This window comes from Mesoplodon mirus, assembly GCF_964341445.2.
Source record: "Mesoplodon mirus genome assembly, chromosome: 15".
Lineage (NCBI taxonomy): Eukaryota > Metazoa > Chordata > Mammalia > Artiodactyla > Ziphiidae > Mesoplodon > Mesoplodon mirus.
In genome coordinates, this window is record NC_138991.1 from 31,346,834 (window position 1) to 31,364,916 (window position 18,083).

General features: G+C 42.1%; 1 protein-coding gene across 1 annotated transcript in view; it reads right to left on the bottom strand.

Moving 5' to 3' along the window:
- SLC23A2 (solute carrier family 23 member 2) overlaps nt 1-18,083 on the bottom strand; it is a 149,107-nt gene that overhangs the window by 41,884 nt on the left and 89,140 nt on the right. The window contains exons 4-5 of the mRNA XM_082600487.1: nt 11,258-11,374; nt 8,570-8,727 (exon numbers count right to left, since the gene is read on the bottom strand). Of these exons, the coding sequence (XP_082456613.1) occupies nt 8,570-8,727; nt 11,258-11,374 (275 nt within the window). The remainder of the gene's footprint in view (nt 1-8,569; nt 8,728-11,257; nt 11,375-18,083) is intronic.

Consider the following 18,083-nt stretch of genomic DNA (forward strand, 5'->3'; position numbering starts at 1 on the left):
ACTATTCCTTTTAGTAATTAAATTGTCTCGAACTTGCCCAAAGCAGCACAGTTCCAGAATTATACCAATGTCACTACTAACAAGACTACTAAGTTTTTTGTTTTTTTTTTTTCTTTTTCTTTTGCGGTACGCAGGCCTCTCACTGTTGTGGCCTCTCCCGTTGTGGAGCACAGGCTCCGGACGCACAGGCCCAGCGGCCATGGCTCATGGGTCTAGCTGCTCCGCGGCATGTGGGATCCCCCCGGACCGGGGCACGAACCTGTGTCCCCTGCATCGGCAGGCGGACTCTCAACCACTGTGCCACCAGGGAAGCCCCAAGACTACTAAGTTTAAGATTTCTCTGTATTTTTTTTTTCTTAGAATATATCCCATTCAGAGTGTGCAAAGTACTGTGTTCTAAAGTCTGTGAATTAATTCTTTTCTCCATGTGGCCAGCAATTTGACATAAAGTTAGGTTCACTTGTTTCTGTTTGTATTCAATTTTAGGGTTTGTGCTTCTTCATCCTTTTAGATTTTATGTTTTGGATATGTTGAACATTTTACGGTTAAAAAAAATCAAACCATATAGAGATATACCAGGAAAATGTCACTCCTATCCCCTCCAACCCTCAAATCTGACTTATCGATCATTAACCATTTTTATTAATTTCTAACTTATTCTTGTTTCTTCAAACATATACACACTCTTTTGCAACTTGTTTTTTCAATATATCCTGGAACTTACTGTACACCAGTTCATGGAAATCTTTCTTATTCTTTCTCAGGGTTGCATAGTAATTCATTGTGTGATGTATGATAGTCTCCTACAGATGGGCATTTAAGTTGTGTTAACTATTTTCCCATTACAAATTACACAGCAATAAAAAAAAACTTTTTGTATTTATTTTGCATTTGTGGGAGTATATCTCCAGGGTAAATTTCTAGAAGTAGGTTGCTGGATCAAATGATAAATGCATATGTACTCTAGATTCGTAACATTCCTCTTCACAGGGACTGAATTATTTTCACTCCTGACAGCAATGTGTAACAATGCCTGTTCTCCCACAGCTTTGCCATCAGAGTGGCTTGTTAAAATCATTTTTTGTCAATCTGACAAAGGAGACAAATGATATCTCAGGGTAGCTTTAGTTTGTATTTCTCTTATTATAAAGTCAATTTGATCCTTTCTTATGGTGAAGGGCTATTATATAGCTTTTTATAGAGCTATTCGTGTCTTCTGTCCTTTTTTTCTATACCATTTTTGGTAATTTTTAACTTTGATTTTTCAGAGTTCTTTCTATATTAGAGATATTAGAACTTATCTATATTATGAATATTTTCTCCAGTTTGTCATTTTTGTTTGTTTATGGTGTATTTTTACAATGCAAAGCTTAAAAATTTTAAAACATTTAATGTCATCAAATTTATCATCCTTTTATTGTTTCTGGAGTTTGAGTCCTAGTTTAAAAGTTTTTCCCAACTTCTAGTTATAAAGGAATTCGCCCTTGTTTTATTCTAATGGTTATATAGTATCATGTTTCTTATGTTTGGATCTCTAATCCATTTTGAGTTGATTCAAAGAAAACTCTTAACTAAAGGCAAATCTAACCTTTATCTTCAAGTCCATGATATTCTGGTCTTATACGTAAATATCAAAATTATATGAACTGTCTCAGTCAACACTTCCAATTAAACACACTCCTTGGGAACCTCAGTAGGAAGCAGCCGACTGGCTCCTCTCCCACCTCCCAGCAGAAGGCTTCGTCCAGACAGAGCACAGGAATTTAGGAGGGTTGGCTGGGTACAATTTTGATAACCTTTTCAAGCATGACAGTATCAACCATTTCAGGTCAAAAGTTTGTTTTATTACTTAAAGATCTAGCCAGTCACAGAGAAGCATAAGGGAATTCTTTGGGGTGTGGCAATGCTCTATCTGTTGGTTGTGGTGGTGATTAAGTGACTGTACACATGGGTAAAAACTCATCTAACTATGCAAGTGAAAAAGGGAAATTTTTTACTGTATGTCAATTACCCCTCAATAGATATGACTTAAAAAATTATGTCTATAAAGTGTCTTTCTGGGAGGAGAAATGGGGGAGGATGATAACCTGGTCCTTAGAATACTAGAGTGAGGTCAAATAGTTACAAACAACACAAAATTTTAAAAAAAAGAAGAGTTTCCCTCTGGGTATTTGACAAGAAGCTCTATCCTCTGCTCCTGTGTAGTGCTGCTCTATCCCTGTACAGCTTTTGCCAGGCAGTCACCTGCCTGAAAAGGAATGATAAAAGGGAGAATCAGTGGGCCATGAGGAAGAAGATGAGCATTTTAGAACAAGTGGGGACATACGGGGCAAGTGAGATGTGACAGCCAAAGAAAAAAGATTGTGGGGAACTGAATTCATTAACCCCACATATACTAAGAGGACTTAGTCAGTCTCCTAGTCTCCTGGAGCATCAGAAATATTAGCAAACAGAGAAACAGCATGTTCACTGAAGGGGGAGACCACCCAGAAAAGCTAGAGTTGAAGGAGTTCACCTATGGCCATGTGGCCAAGGAGCACACCCAACCCCTGCCATGTCATCAAGGACAAGCTGCTCCATTTGGCACACCAGCCTTGCCCACTGCACCCCCATCTGCCTCACCTACACCCACCCTTCCAGAGGGTCCACTAAAATAATGAGCACCAATAGGCAAGTGTGGGCGAGTGCCAGGCATTATCTTATTTGATGCTCACTAACAATTTTATTATTATTAGCATTTTATGGAGGAGCAAAGGGGACTTTGAGACTAGGTAACTTGCCCAAAGCCACACAGCTGGTAAACAGTAGAATGGGAGTGACGCCACCTCTGAAGCCAGAGCCCCTCGACACAGCTGGTGAGGGCAAACCTTCCTCCAAGGTCACTACCTCCAGGTTCTCACTGGCCCCCATGTTTTTAATGTACTACCTATAATTCTTTAAGTTAAATAAACAGTAATTTTTTTTTTACATGGGGGCAGGAAAAACCTACAACTTGCTATTAAGAGCCTGCTTAACATGACAGGCTCACTATCATCTACACAGTAATTTTAATGTTCACCCTGAATCAACTATGCCTTTGGCCCCATCTCCCAGTTTACAACAAATAGGGGGATTGTGGAACAAATCAAATATCACCACAAGGACACAACCGGACATATTCAGACCACGGGATGCTCAACGAGACAATTGGCCTGGACTCTTTAAGAAGAGGATGATGTGGAAGAAAAATGTAGGGACTGTTTATTACTAGACCAAAGAAACACAACAAACAAATGCACCACACGAACTTGATTGGATCCTGGTTCGGAGAGGTGGAGGGAATAGCCGTAAAAGATATTTTAGGGACAATTAGGGAAATTAAATATAGTCTGCATATTAGATGATATAACTCAGCTTTCTCAGGTGTGGTAAATGGTTACACAGGAGACCCTCATTCCTAGGAGAGTATCTGGGGGTGAGCCATCATCATGCTGCCTGAAATTCTCAAGTAATTCAAAAAACTGCACATACACCCCCACACACATATACAGGAAAAGAATGTGGGGGAAAATCCCAGTCTCCCCTACCCCAATCCAAGCACTGCATCTCTCCATTCTTCTAAATTTTATCAACAGTTAAGAGTTCAAAGCCTCAGACTTGAGACCTTAAAGTATCCTGGAGCCGCCCCCTATATTGTACAGGCCCCAGAACCAAAGGAGATGGAAGACAGGGTAGCTCTCTCCTCAGGGCAGACAACTCTGTTAGAGACCAGGCTGCTGCACCGGCTACAATGACTCTCTTAGCCAAAACCCTACCTTTTCTCAGCAAAGGAATATTCTGTGTGTCTACAGCAGGCCTGTTATGGCCAGGAGAGGCTCTCAAGAAAGGAGCCATTCCACCTGCAATTTTTTCTTTTGCTGGAAGAGCTGAGAGAAAGGCCTCCAAGAGGCACCTGGAACAAAAGGCTGGATGTGGTCCCCAAACACAGCACCTGCACACCTCAGGGAAAGCTGGAGGTCAGCATGGCGTGCAAGGGGGCAGGGTCCGTCCCAGAAGGCCCTCCTTCACCCCCAGCTATGCATAACACCCAAGGACAAGGGCTCTGGGAAGCTCAGAGCTGCTATCAAGGCTTGGTCTCTGATGGAAAAGACAATGGCAGCCTAGGTTACGCATGAACTGAGTCCTCCCCAAAGCCAGGGAGGTATAGCTGCTGCTGGCTGGCTAACATCTGAGTTAGGGGACTCTGAACCCTGCCCCTGCTCTTGGGATTTTAAAGGCTTTTTACTAATTCCTGGAAAGAGCCCAAGGGGTAGGTTGGATTGAAATCAACCAGAATGAGGTTTGATTTCAGCAGTCTGAAACCTCACCCAAGGGCACTCGACAATAAAGACCTCGTTAAAAGCAAATTGCAGGGGATAAAAGTCAAAGGAAAGAAGGAAGAAGGAAAAGGCTGGATGGGACGAGGGTGATGGAAGAAGCAGCTGTCACAGAAACTGCCCACCCCCAACAGGTGGAGGCCTCGGGAAGCACTAAAGCCACAGAAGTCACACAACTGGGGCAGAGACATATGACCTCCATTTCAAAACAAGTCATGATCTCTGGAGGAAAGGAAAGCATCTTCATGCCAGGGGAGATGTGTAGTGAAGGAAGGAGGGTCTGCAGTACACGTTGCATCAGACACATTTTCTGTGTCCTCAGCCAGCCCAGCCCATGGAAAATTGCCCCCAAAGGAGTATTTACAACACAGCATCTTAAAGCCGGCATTCTGAGCTTGTGTTCAGGTTTGCAAAGGCACGCATCTGTTTCACCCTCACTTTTTCCATATCAATTTTGGTTATTTTTATGGAATGAAACAACTTTCCAGGAACAGCATGCCACTCTTCACCAGAGTGCCCATGTGAAACACGGAGCAGGGATGACCTGGCCACAGCCCAGAGGATGGGAATGCTTATACTTCCTTCCTCTGTTCTAGACCTGCAATCATGGTCTTAGCTTCTTCACAATACAGGCCCCACCCCTCAGAGGCATGGACCATGGCTGGTCTCTAGGTCCCATGTACCCACTACATCCAGTGCAAAGAGGTACTGGGTGCTCAACAGGTGTTAGGCAAACACACAAAGAAACGGACAGAACTCAGACACACATGGCAAACCACTGAGAGTTGGAAAAGTCTGAAAATCTGTCCTAGAAATCATGAAAGCTGAACATGATTTTCCTTCTGCAGCTCTCTGCCTAAGGAAATGAGTGTGAACTGCAAACAAACACCAACAAACACGTACAGGGCATCTGCAATCCTATGGCTGTGATACTGGGAATAAACCCCACTCTTGGCACATCAGCCTTTCTTTCCCAGTGTCCCACCTTGATATTTCCTCTGCCCCAACTGCTTTATCTGTTTGTTTGATCCTGTTGTGATCAGGAAGTAAATGCACAAGTCTGTTAAGATGATAATTCACAGTCTACGATGAGGGTCTATGTTAGCAAGCAGCAGAATTAAAAGGCTTTTCACATTATCCATACTCTGTAACTTCCCAAATGTATTTTAGGAAGAGCTTATAATAATCTACAAAAACACAGTGATGGCAAGTGTCATCCACAGGACACCTTAGGAAGAGCCTCCTGTCATTTTCACAAAAGGAAACTGGGAGCTGGAGAGGTCTTCTGTCCAGAGTCATAACGCTGCATAGGTCCCTCTAACTTCTCATACTCACTCATTTCACTCCCCCGTGTGCGAATGGGGAAGAAACCATCATTTGCCATGTGGCATAAGCTAATGCTTTACTGGAAACTGTAGATTCTGACTGCCCATGGGATTACAGTTTATCATTACAATATTCAACGACTTGATTTTAACCAACACTGGCAATGTTGCTGCTCTGGCTTTGCTGGGTCCCCTGGAATAGGCCCAGGGATGCTCAACCCTGCCCCCGTCCTGAGTAAGTACTGGGCGTCTAAGTACCAGAGGTGGGTCCCCACTCTACTGAGGTCTGAGTGCCAACTTTGGTCTCCTGGAAATACTAGAGGAGTGGGATATTTGGCCACTCTTGAGATCTCTGCTCTTCTTTTACGAAACCCACAGGAAACCCAGGGGCAAGGGTGTGAGAGGTGATTCAGCTAGAAGGGGTAGCCCTGCCTCTTTGGGCACCGTGGAAGGAAGGGAAGATGGGTAAAGAGGAGTTAAGAGTTTTAACAGAAAAGGGTGAAGGACAGGGAGATGCAGAGGATGGGGGAGATGGGACACATGAATAAACAGATACAGCAAACAAACCCCAGAGGTGGTGACCAACCAGGCAGGGAAGGAAATGCCTCTCACCCACCTCATCACCTGGGTTCACCTTCACACAGCAGGCCCTCAAATATATGCTGGATAAAACTAAAAAGAATGTATCAACAACAGCTTGAGGCTTTGTGGAGCTGGAAACCATGGTGCTGAGTGCCTTCTCACTGTTTCCCTACTAGATGGGAGCTGGAGGCAAGGATCCCAGGTAAGAAAAAGGTGCTGTAGCACGAAGAAGGGAATAGAGCAAAAGTTAACTGACTCCTCTTTCCCCACCTTCCCCTCCTTCCACTGTGCTCCTTCAGGGGGAGGGGAGGGGGTAAACTGCACTGACCCAGGCTGCTCTGTTTAGGTCTCTTGTGCCCCAACGATGGGCAAGAGGGTCCTGAACGGGTGCCCTCCCATAACTGAAAGCACACACCAAAAGTTACCCCAAATTCTCCCTACTATGTCACCATTAGGCAACTGTGCCCAGCACAGCCAGGCTCAACTATCAGTCAGGATTAGCCTCTCTGATATGAGACCAAGGCAGAGCTGCACCTGGTACCTGCTGTACCACAGTAAACACGTCTTTCATTCCTTCTTCAAGTCAACCAACAATTCTCAACTAGAGGCACTGCCCAAATTTCCAGATGGTTTGTGCTACGAGTTCCCTGATGAGCTAGATGTTTAGAAAAAGAATATTTCCCCAGAGAACCAGTGTCCTGTGTACACTTGAGTCGGTCAATAAAAGCTTTCTAATCCTTTCTGGCTTTGAAATACAGAACCTTGAATGCTGTATCAAAAGAATGAAAGATGCTGCCAGCCAAATTTAACTACCTGGGCTCTAAGAAAATGAATCAAGTCCTCTTTGGAATGCCTGAACACATCTCCTTCCCCTAAGAGGTCAATAACACCCTGACTTTCCCTCGGGGGTCCCCTAAGAAGACCCTCCCTTCTGAGGTAAGGGATCTGCTCAGCATGGTGGCTGCAGGCAGTCCTGCAGGGGCTGGGGTTTTGAGAACCCCAAGAGCTAGCCAGCCCTCACAGCCTTCCTTCCATCAGCAGAACTTCTAGGGAACTGCCGTATCCCTCCTGAGGACATTGCTTATGCCGCCAACCAGGATGCCCTAACACTGTTCTTCCCATATTCTCCTGCTCCACCCCCCCTCAAGTAAAGGTCACCCTGAGGATTCTGACTCACTGGAATACAGTCCATGATTCCCAAGCTGCCTTCTTTTCCCTCTGCCTTTGCTCCCATTTCCCTAGCAGGGAAGGCAGACTGTCTGTAATGGAGTGAGAGACAGAACTCGCACGTTTACTCTGCTGTCCTTCCCCTGAGGACAGTCCTGTCCCCACAGGCTCCACCCCTTGAGCAGCACCCTAGGGTAAAGGAAAAGGCTGCATGTGAAGAGGGTGGAAGAAGGGGACAGGAGGGGACAAAGCAAGCCTGCAGGAGGAGGTAAGACAGGACAGCTCTTTTCCTACCTATGCCAGCTCCATACCCATTTAAGCTGGGGACTGGGGATGCAAAGTGCAGTTCTGGCATCAAGGAAGGAAACACGAATCAGCAAGAAAAGACACAAACAAAAAAGGACAAAGTGGAATAAGAGCCACATTAGAAGAACATACACAAGGTGCATGTGTGGGAATTCAGAGAGAAAGGAGGCTTTGGGAAGTCAGGGATGCTTCACAGAGAGGAGAGGGGTAATCCAGGACTGGAAGGCTGCAGCGAAGCACAAGCACAGGATGGCAAGACAGCAGGGTGGGCTCGGGGAGGAACTCACCCCTGGGTGAGTGCAGGGAAGGGGACTGCAGGGCACAGGGACATGGCTGGAAGGGTGGTGGGACAGAGAACAAGGGAGAAGTCTACAGGGTGGGCACATCTGTTTTTTTAAACAGGGAGTAGGGCTGTAGCCTGGTAACACCCAGGAAGATGCAAACACTGAAAGACGGCACTGGAATGGCACACAGAGCAGGGCAGAGGAGAGTAGCCCTGGAGGCAGGGAAACCAACTAGGAACCTAGTAGAACAGTCTAGGCCTGAACTTCAGGAATGGGGGCAGGGAGGGGGTACTGGAGAGAAAACTTGCCCTGCCAGCTGGTGGGATGGAAGGAGCTGAGAGTGAGTCTGTTTCCAGCCTGCACAACTAGGTGGGAAGCGGTGCCACCCACCTAGAGAAGAAACACAGTAGCGTTGGGGGGAGGCAGGGCAAATGCCATAGGACACACCTCCCTATACTCCAGTCAGTCCTTCCAAGCAGCCCTAGGTGAATGGCAGTGCTTAATGCCTCATGGGTGCTTCAGCATCCCCAATTTAGTGCCCCAATCTCACCTGCATCCAAAAGTTGTCTGCAGCAAAGTTGTGATTCCCACGCAGAAGAAAATGGTCCCGATGAGCTGGCTGGTGGCCCACTGGTCATATCCCACACACATGGCATCGGCCAGTAGAAAGGGCACTGCGATGGTGCCGCTGAAGCACGTCAGGTAATGCTACGGGTGACAGGGAGACAGAGGGGAAAAGAATAAACCCTTCTTTGTATTTTTTCTGATTTTACCCTAACTTTGCCCACCCCCCTGTTGTTTTTAGAAAGTTACACACATGAAGAATTTGTTTTTTTAGGTACACACTCTTATCATATGCCAAATCATCTCTGTTTTTTGCATTTCTCCTTTCCATTACATTTTCTTGTCTTATCACTAACTTGTATTATTAATTATTACTTGCATGAATCCAGACCAGCACAAAGGAAGTACTCAATACAAACACTGGTAGTGTTTTATTTATATAATTCTTACTGGGAATATTTGCTTTTTTAAAATGCTTTTCAGGGCTTCCCTGGTGGTGCAGTGGTTGAGAGTCCGCCTGCCGATGCAGGGGACACGGGTTCGTGCTCTGGTCCGGGAAGATCCCACATGCCGTGGAGCGGCTAGGCCACTGTGAGCCATGGCCGCTGAGCTTGCGCATCCGGAGCCTGTGCTCCGCAATGGGAGAGGCCACAACAGTGAGAGGCCCAAGTACCGCAAAAAAACAAAAAACAAAAAACAAAACAAAATGCTTTTCAGCATCAATTGCTAAAACCATAGGTCTTTCTCCTCTAATCTGTTAACATGAACCGTGTGGCACTGAACCATTCTAGTTAGTCATGCTAGATTTTTCTTCTGGGATTTGATATGCCAATATTTTATGTAGAATTTTACATCTATGTTCTTGAGATAACTCGTCCATTTTTTTTTTTTTTAATTCTTTTAGGTCTGGGGATTAAAGTTACAAACTTAAAGATTAAAGTTACAAGCTTCATTGCACAAGGCGTTTTCCATCTTATTCTATGGTCTGGCATTGTTTAACAGCAATCAGGGAAGGGCTAGGGTCACACAGTAGCTGTGGGAATCCTCCAGAAAGAGCCCATACCACTCTTCCTTTAGGGCCTCTCCCCCATTCCTTGTGGCCCTGGCAGGACATTCCAGCCCTCACTGCTCACTTCCCTTCCTCCCAGAGGCCTGCCTGTTCAGTTCCTACTTCTGTTCTGCAAACTTCCTACATTTCTTCCAAATAGTTCCCCATCTCTGCTTATGTTTGCCAAAATGTGCTGCCTGCAGCCCATAAAGCCCAACTGTGTAACACTAATAGGTGTCTGGTGAGGGGAAGAGAACATTATCATTCAGGACTTCCCAGAGCTGCTCACAAGTTTAAGAGTGCTGTGCACTGTCAAGAAGGGCATGATGCACACAGGGTTTCCCAATCCTATCTGAACAGGGAAGACTACTTCTAGAAACATCTATAATATAAACATTTCAAAAAACGAGTTTCTTGAATCTGATTCCAGATACTCAGCCCTAGGGAAATTATTTGCCAGGACCAGTCAGCTCCTTTGGTTATGTCTTCTTTATTAGATGCCTTTCTGTCCAGGTTACCAAGTGCTTTGATATGTAAGGGAAGGGGCCTGGAAACTGGACCAAAGCATCAGCTCTCAGCAGGTACAGCTCACCTCCAAGTGAATCAACCTCTCTGGATAACGGGACTGATTTTCTCAGCATGAACTGATCATTCAAACTTAAAGAATGGAAAGTGAAACCTCAAAACCAAGGCAAACACAGTCCAGGGGTATGTGTCTGGACAAAGAGCCTTCCATGTCATCCCCTTTCTCCTAAAGCCCCACTTCAATCGTAAGTGGGAAAAGGGAGTGGTGGTGGTGGGGGGGGGAGTGGGTATCAAAGATTCAGGAGTCCTGCATCAGCTTGTGTCACCTCTTGCCCCATCCCCCCACCACTCCCCGGCAGCTTCCCTGCTCTGCTCCCACTGGATATTGCAGCAGACAAAGCAGACACCACCAAGGCGAAGTCTGCCTTCCTTTAAAAATAAGATTGAAGCCTCCACATTTATGCCCTGACCAACACAGCTCTTCTCAGTGTCACCCATATTTCATGGCAGAACTGACGGTGACTGTGGTTGGTTAACTAGGAATAAGAGATGAACACTAGCCCTTCTTTTCTCTATTCTTTTACCTTCTTTTTTTTTTTGCGGTACGCGGGCCTCTCACTGCTGTGGCCTCTCCCGTTGCGGAACACAGGCTCCAGACGTGCAGGCTCAGCGGCCATGGCCCACTGGCCCAGTCGCTCCGCGGCACATGGGATCTTCCCAGACCGGGGCACGAACCTGTGTCCCCTGCATCGGCAGGCGGACTCTCAACCATTGCGCCACCAAGGAAGCCCTCTTCTACCTTTATCTTCCCTCTATTCTCCCCTTTCCACACATCTATGATCTTTTTTCCTTACTTCCATGTCATTTCTCTTGCTTATTCCCTGAACATTTTCCTTCTTTCATTCCATGATTAACCTACTCCTCCTGTTTTCTTCCTTTCACTGTTATGAAGTTCATGTTAACAATTCCCATTCATCATTCTTAAAAGAGTAATTTATATTAAAGTTGTCAATAAATAAAAAATAGAAATTGAATTTTAAATAATCCAGACAGAGAATTCAAGCATCTGCTGGTGGTTATATTCCAAAGGAATCATCTTACCTGCAACCCCAGAAATATGCACAGGTACCAGGGAGGAACATCTTCTATGGTGTAAATCATGTCCGATCTCTGGGGGTCAAGACTGCCCGTGCTATCCAAGGTCTCAGCAAGAGAGCTCTGTGAACGAGAGGGAGAAAACAAGTTGTTTAATGAAAGCAAGGACTAAAGTTAACTCAGCACAGGCTACTGTTACTGAAAAACAACTTTATAAAGTGTCTGTTGCTCTCCTGTAAAATTAAGCCTTGGTCACCTCTGACACAGTGTCAAGCACACTCACTTGGTGGGACAATCTGCCCTCAGGATTTGGGGCTTCAGCATTCCTTCCATCAACTCACACCCAAGAGCACCCAACTTGCTCAGAGCTTCTCCCCAAGACTGGGCACCCACTGCATGGAGAGGGATGCTCCCAAGGTTGAGACCACAAAGTAATCCTTGGCATGGCATGTCCTTGGGTGGTAACCCTAATGAAGCAATGTTACAAAACGCTAACCACTTTCCAACAGAGAGCACTAATCTGTCCCTCCTACCCCATTCCATCCCTGCAAGGAAAAAGACTTCTGTACCTAAACACCCTTCTTTTAAAAACACTGCTGCTCAGACATAACAGTGAGTGAAGAGAGCAAAGGTATACAGATATGATGACTCAAATTTTGTTTAAAAAAAACAGACTAAAAATGTATTTATACTTTAGGGGACTTTTTTTCTTTTCTTTTCCCCTCACCATTACTAAAGATTTTTTAAAATGTTAAGCCTTGCATCCTTTATAAGCCAGAATCTTTACAAAGACCAGACACTTTAGGTTATAGTCTAGACATTTCCAGTCAGCTTCAGCTTCAGCATCACTTCTGAACTCATCCAGTATCTGAGCCAAACTGAAAACTCGGGGGTTCCCCCATATACCCTCAATACTGCTCTAGTTTCTAAAACCCTACAAACCATTTCTTGGAATCCAAGATGTGCATTTTTTTTAATAACATAAAGTGCCTAAGAGGAAATAAAATTAAAAGATGTGTCACAAAAAAGATAAAGATGATAACATTCTGATCCTTGGCCACACCTAGCCCAATTTGTACCCTCTGTCCAATGGATTTGATCCACAGAAAGATGCTGACTCCTTATGTTTATCACTCCATTTTTCATGCACAGGGATTTGGGGGCCAAATACTCTTGAACGAAAGAAGTGACACAATTCAGTCTTACCTTCTAAAGCCTAAAGGTAAATATCTGATGTAAATTGACATCTTATCTAATCCAAATGTGAATTGAATATGACCTTTCGGAAAGAACTTTTTCTTCCATTCAAACAATGGATACTGGCAGATCTGCATTACTAAATAGGTTTAAACATATTATATGTGTCGTTTAAAATCTGTTTGTAGCAGTGGTAGAGAAAGTACACATGGTGAAGAACTTGATATGTGGTGATGTACAGTAAAGGATTAACTCAACAGGTCTGGGTTGGCCAAACCCTGCACATTTCAAAGAGAAGTTTGGCCCTTGCCTGCCACCTGGAAGATAACCTCTGTGCTCTTGGAATATCCTGTCTCTTAAGAGTGTATCTGTTTACCTGAATGAAGCCTTGAGCTGCCCTTCATAGATTATGCTAACAATGCAACTGATGATGGGGTCTTGGGCCACATGGTATCAGTTTGACTCCAGAGGGTCTGGCAACACTCCTTCAGTGTTGTCACACTTTGTTTCAGGAGAAATTAAGCACTGCTCACATGACTCCACGAGGAAGAGGACAACCGAAAGCTTGCTCTGTGTCTCCTAGACCTTGCCCTACATGTTTTTTTCCATTGATCTTAATCTGAACCCTTTCTCTCAAATAAGTTGTAACCAGGAGTGTAATAGCTTTTCTGAATTCTGAGTCCTCCTAGCAAATCACTGAACCTGATTTGGGACTCCCGAATCAGTCTTGGAAATCCCTAAACTAAGCTGACTATTTGCTGATATGATGCAACTATGGATACTGGACTCACTATAAAAAGGACAATTCAACACTATCATATTACCTACAGGTGAGGAATGTTACTGCTCTCAAAGTAACAAAAAGAAATGTCTGAAAACAGAGTATAGTAACACTACAATTACTAGATTAATACAATCTGTTACAATAATGTTATATGCATTATTATTCTAATGATTCCAAAATGACTAGTTTTAACTATAAAACAGATGAACAGAAATGAAAAGACTGCATCTGTCCTCTTTCAGGCCTTGAAGGCTAAGATTAAGATGTGTATACAAACATATATATATACTGTACACACACAATTTTTCTTAGTAATGAGGGTGGTTCTACAACTCAGAAATGGAACTAATGTAAAATGTCCACAAATGGTATTAAGAAAAAGTAGGGAATTGTGTGGTCAAGGGGATCAGTGAACCCTGTCAGAAAAATGCTGCACCACCCTTCCCAGAGACAGAAGGAGTGTGTTTGGTCACTGTGGACCATGGTACCACATTCTGTTATCACTGCATGAACAATATGAACTCTCTTAAAACTGCAAAACAAAAAGCTCCAACAGCAAGGTTTCTTTAAAAGATGACTACATTAATAATTTGATGATGTCATCTTGAATAGGCTTTTCCATATTATTCTATGGTCTAAGATAATCTAAAGAAAAAGGAAATTACCTGTTCTTCAAAGATTAGTGAACTCAGAATTCAGTTCTCTTGTTGGAGACTTCTTAAAAGATCGTTAATAACCTTTCCAATCTCTCCTATGGCTATTTATCTAGTCTAGCACTTTTAAGTCACTTGTAGTCTTTTTCTCTAGGAAATAATTTCCTCTACAGCAGAAGTCAGCAAACTCTTTCAATAAAGGGCTATGTAGTAAATATTTTAGGCCTTGTGGGCCATATGGTTCTGTCACAAATACTCAACTCTGCTATTATAGTGCAAAAGAACATTAGACAATATGTAAACAAATGAGTTATAGCTGTGTTCCAATAAAACTTTATTTACAGAAACAAGTGTTGGGCCAGATTTGGTTTGCAGGATGTAGCTTGCCAACCCTGCTATAGGGTTTCAAATTGATTATCATAAAGTTGTAGTTAATATTCTCTTATACGCATTTCTTATATTTCCTTTCACATTGCTAATATGCATTAGTGCTTTCTCACCTTCTACCTTAATCAGGTCCACCAAAGATCAATGTCACTGGTCTTTTCAATAATCAGTTTTTGAGTTCTAGTAAAACACTGAGAAAGAATAAATATGACACAAATCTACAAGGACAAAGAAAACAGTAGAAAGAGAAATGAGAATAACATATTTTGGAATATGCAAAGCATTTGTATGAGCTGTGACCCATTTAGGAGAGGAAAGGAACCTAAAACATTGGTGCCTGGAGAGGGAAGGTATAAAGAAGCAAGTTAGTTGACCAACAGAAGCCCAGAAAGGTTCTATGCTTGGAGGCACAAGACAGAGTAGGGATGGAAAGAAGATGGGATTTAACTCTGCAAACCGACCAGACACCCTGTTGCCTACTGCTATCTTCATCCTACAAGACACAAAAATGTATTGTTTGAAGAATACAAATCAGAAACACCTCAGACTGAAGAATGCTACGTGGGGTTAAATGCAAGCATGAACAGCGGGATCCTCATCTGCTTCCAAATGCCAGAAGCCAGGTTATATACCCACAGGAGGAGACTAGAGGATTTCTTTCTAGAGGAAATGATCAGCCTCAGAGACAAGACACTGCCATCTATAGACCCTACAGTGACAAGACAGCTTTCCCTATTCAGTGGAAAGGCCCACCAGTAGACAAACTTCATCTACACACAATGACCCAGTCATATTTTTTATTGCCTCACATTCCTCCAAAACTAAGAGCCAAATAAACAGAGGAAATAGGGTCCATGTAGTAGAAAGAAAACATATTGGGGGTGGGGGGGAAGAAACCTGTGTCTTCACAAAAATAAAAATATTTTGAACCTGGGAGAAGAACGTTGCCATTTTAAAAGCTTTAATCAGCAAATAAAAACAAACAAAAAAAAAAAAAAGGAAAAGAGATCTTAGAAACTAAAAACAAAATAGGAAAAAAAAATACAACAAAAGGGTTGAAAGTCAAATATATGTGCTCAAAATAACAAAAAGACAAATACGGGGACTTCCCCGGTGGTCCAGTGGTAAAGACTCTGCCTTCCAATGCAGGGAACGTGGGTTCAATCCCTAGTCGGGGAACTAAGATCCCACATGCAGCAGGGCAAGCAAGCCCGCATACCACAACTACAGAGCCCATGCACTCTGGAGCCTGTGTACCACAACTAGAGAGAGAAAACCCACACACCACAACTGGAGAGAAGCCCGCACACTGCAATGAAGAGTCCATGTGCCACAACGAAAGATCCTACATGCCGCAACTAAGACCTGATGAGGCCAAAAATAAAATAAATAAATAAAAATAAATAAATATTTAGGGGAGGGGGAGGAAAAAAAGTCATGCCAGCATGACAGAAGCAACCAGCCTCCTGATGCCCCATCCCAAATCTTTGAGCATAATAAAAAGGTTGTTTAAAAAAAAAAAAAGACAAGAAATAATAACAATTTTTATGGAAAAAAACAGAATATAGGAATCAAAGAAATAAGAAAATTTCCAAGAACTAAAGGATATGCCTACAAATTAGAAAGATGCACCAAGTACTCAATAAATTAGTGAAAAATGGTTCAGATATTTTGAAAACTCAATAAAACAACTGTATTAAAAAAATTTAAGAACAAAGGGAAATAAAACGTGAGTTGAAAGAATCTGGACAGAAGGGGGAAAAATAGAAAAATGAAAGTGGTAGGAGCACAAGAGGGAAGAGACAACATGAAAAAAATGTAAGAGAAAAAAAGATTAGAGAGAAGTGATAAAGAAGGCAGACAAAGGAGATCCAAAATATGCATAATTGGAGCCCCCAAATAAGGAAACCAAAAGAAGAGACTGGAACAAAAAATAAAGATATAATTCAAGACAACATTCCTGAAGTAACAGGAGCCTTGAAGCTGAATATTGAAAGTGCCAGGAAAAACTGACGTAGGTCAGCATCAAAACTTATGATATGATTATTATCATATGATAGTCATTAAAGTTACTGATTATCAAAGATAAATAAAGAATCCATAGGACAGGCAAAAAGATCAAGATACTGACTTAAAAAAAAAAAAACCAGCCTGAGTTCTTCATAGCCACATTCAACATCAGAAAATGGGAAAACAGCAAACTATAAGATATGATTCAATTATTTTCTTAACTTTGTATTATAGAATTTTTCAAACATATACAAAGGTAGAAGGAATATGAAATGCCTGCCCTATATCTATCCCCAGCTCCAGCTTCAAGATTTATTAGCCCTGTGTTCTTGTTCAATCTACTCCCCATACCATTCCAACTTTACTGGGGTAAGGGGATGGATTATTTTAAACTGAATCCTCAAAATACATAAATTTGCCCATAAACACATATGTATGTCTCTTCAGCAGATAAAGACTTTTAAAACGAAGCAAAATACCATTACATACTAATCAAATTAACAATTTCTTCATATCACCTAATACCCAATGCTTTTAAAAATCTTTTCATATTGCATCAAAACTTTGTTACAGCTGATTTATTTGAGTCAGGATCCAAACAATGTCCCAAGGATTTTACATCCAGCCGAACTCTCCTTCAAGGCTAAATGCTATAGATAAATTCTCATCCAAAGCTATTCCCATAATCCAGCTCTTCTCTTGGAAACTACTATTATAGTGTTACTTCTCTAACTTCAGTGAACATATCAAATCACATATGAATTGTATGAAAATGCAAATTCTGATTCAGTAGGTCTTGGTTGGGGCAGAGATTCTACATTTCTAACATGTAGGTAATGATGTCAACGATGTTGGTGCGTGGATGACACTTTGAATATCAAGGGCCTAGAGGATGAACTTGGGTCAACCCAGAAATTATTAGGGAAACCAGCAGAAGGGTTGTCTCAAATTAACTGTAGAAATAAAACTAAAAATAGGGATTAGATGTATAAAATGGGTAACTAATAAGAACCTGCTGTACAAAAAATAAATAAAATAAAATTCAAAAATTCCAAAAAAAATAAATAAAACTAAAAATAGGGATTAGATTGCCAGAATATATAACTGTCACATGCACCAAAAGGATAGTCATTACAATTAACAAAATGTGAGAGTGAAAAGGAAAAAGGCAAGCAGTAGAGTAAATTAATTGTCATCTAATATAGCTGGAAGTCAAAGGATGATACTTGAAGCTAACAAATCAATTATAATGATGGACAAAAGTAGTATTTCTGACCAAAATCAGATAGTAGAGGAGAGAAGGAGCAAAAGGAAGGAAGGAAAAACACTAATTTTGTTACTGTTCATGGTAGGAAACTAGAAGACCATGAAATAAAGGGTTAAGTATATTGTTCTATAATTATGATTACATAGGTGCCCACTAGAATAAAGTACAGAAGTTTTTAAATATCACAACTACACACAAATAAAACAAATAAAATAGATACTTGTCATTATCACTAAATGTAAATAGGCTAAACTCAACTACTGAAAGAACAAGATTTGAAGACCTTCTCAAAGCAAAACTCAATTCTATGCTGTATATAAGAGATACACCTAAGAATGAGCAAAGCTAAAGAAAAATGCAAATAAAGTCTTAATTATCTTCAAACAAGGTAGTATTCTAGCTAAAGAGCAATAACCAAGACAAATATGAGTATGTTTTAAATGATAAAAGGTACAATTCACCATAAACATGTTATAAATATCTATGTACAAATAAGAGAGTCGATAATTATAAAGCAAAATATCTCAGAAATAA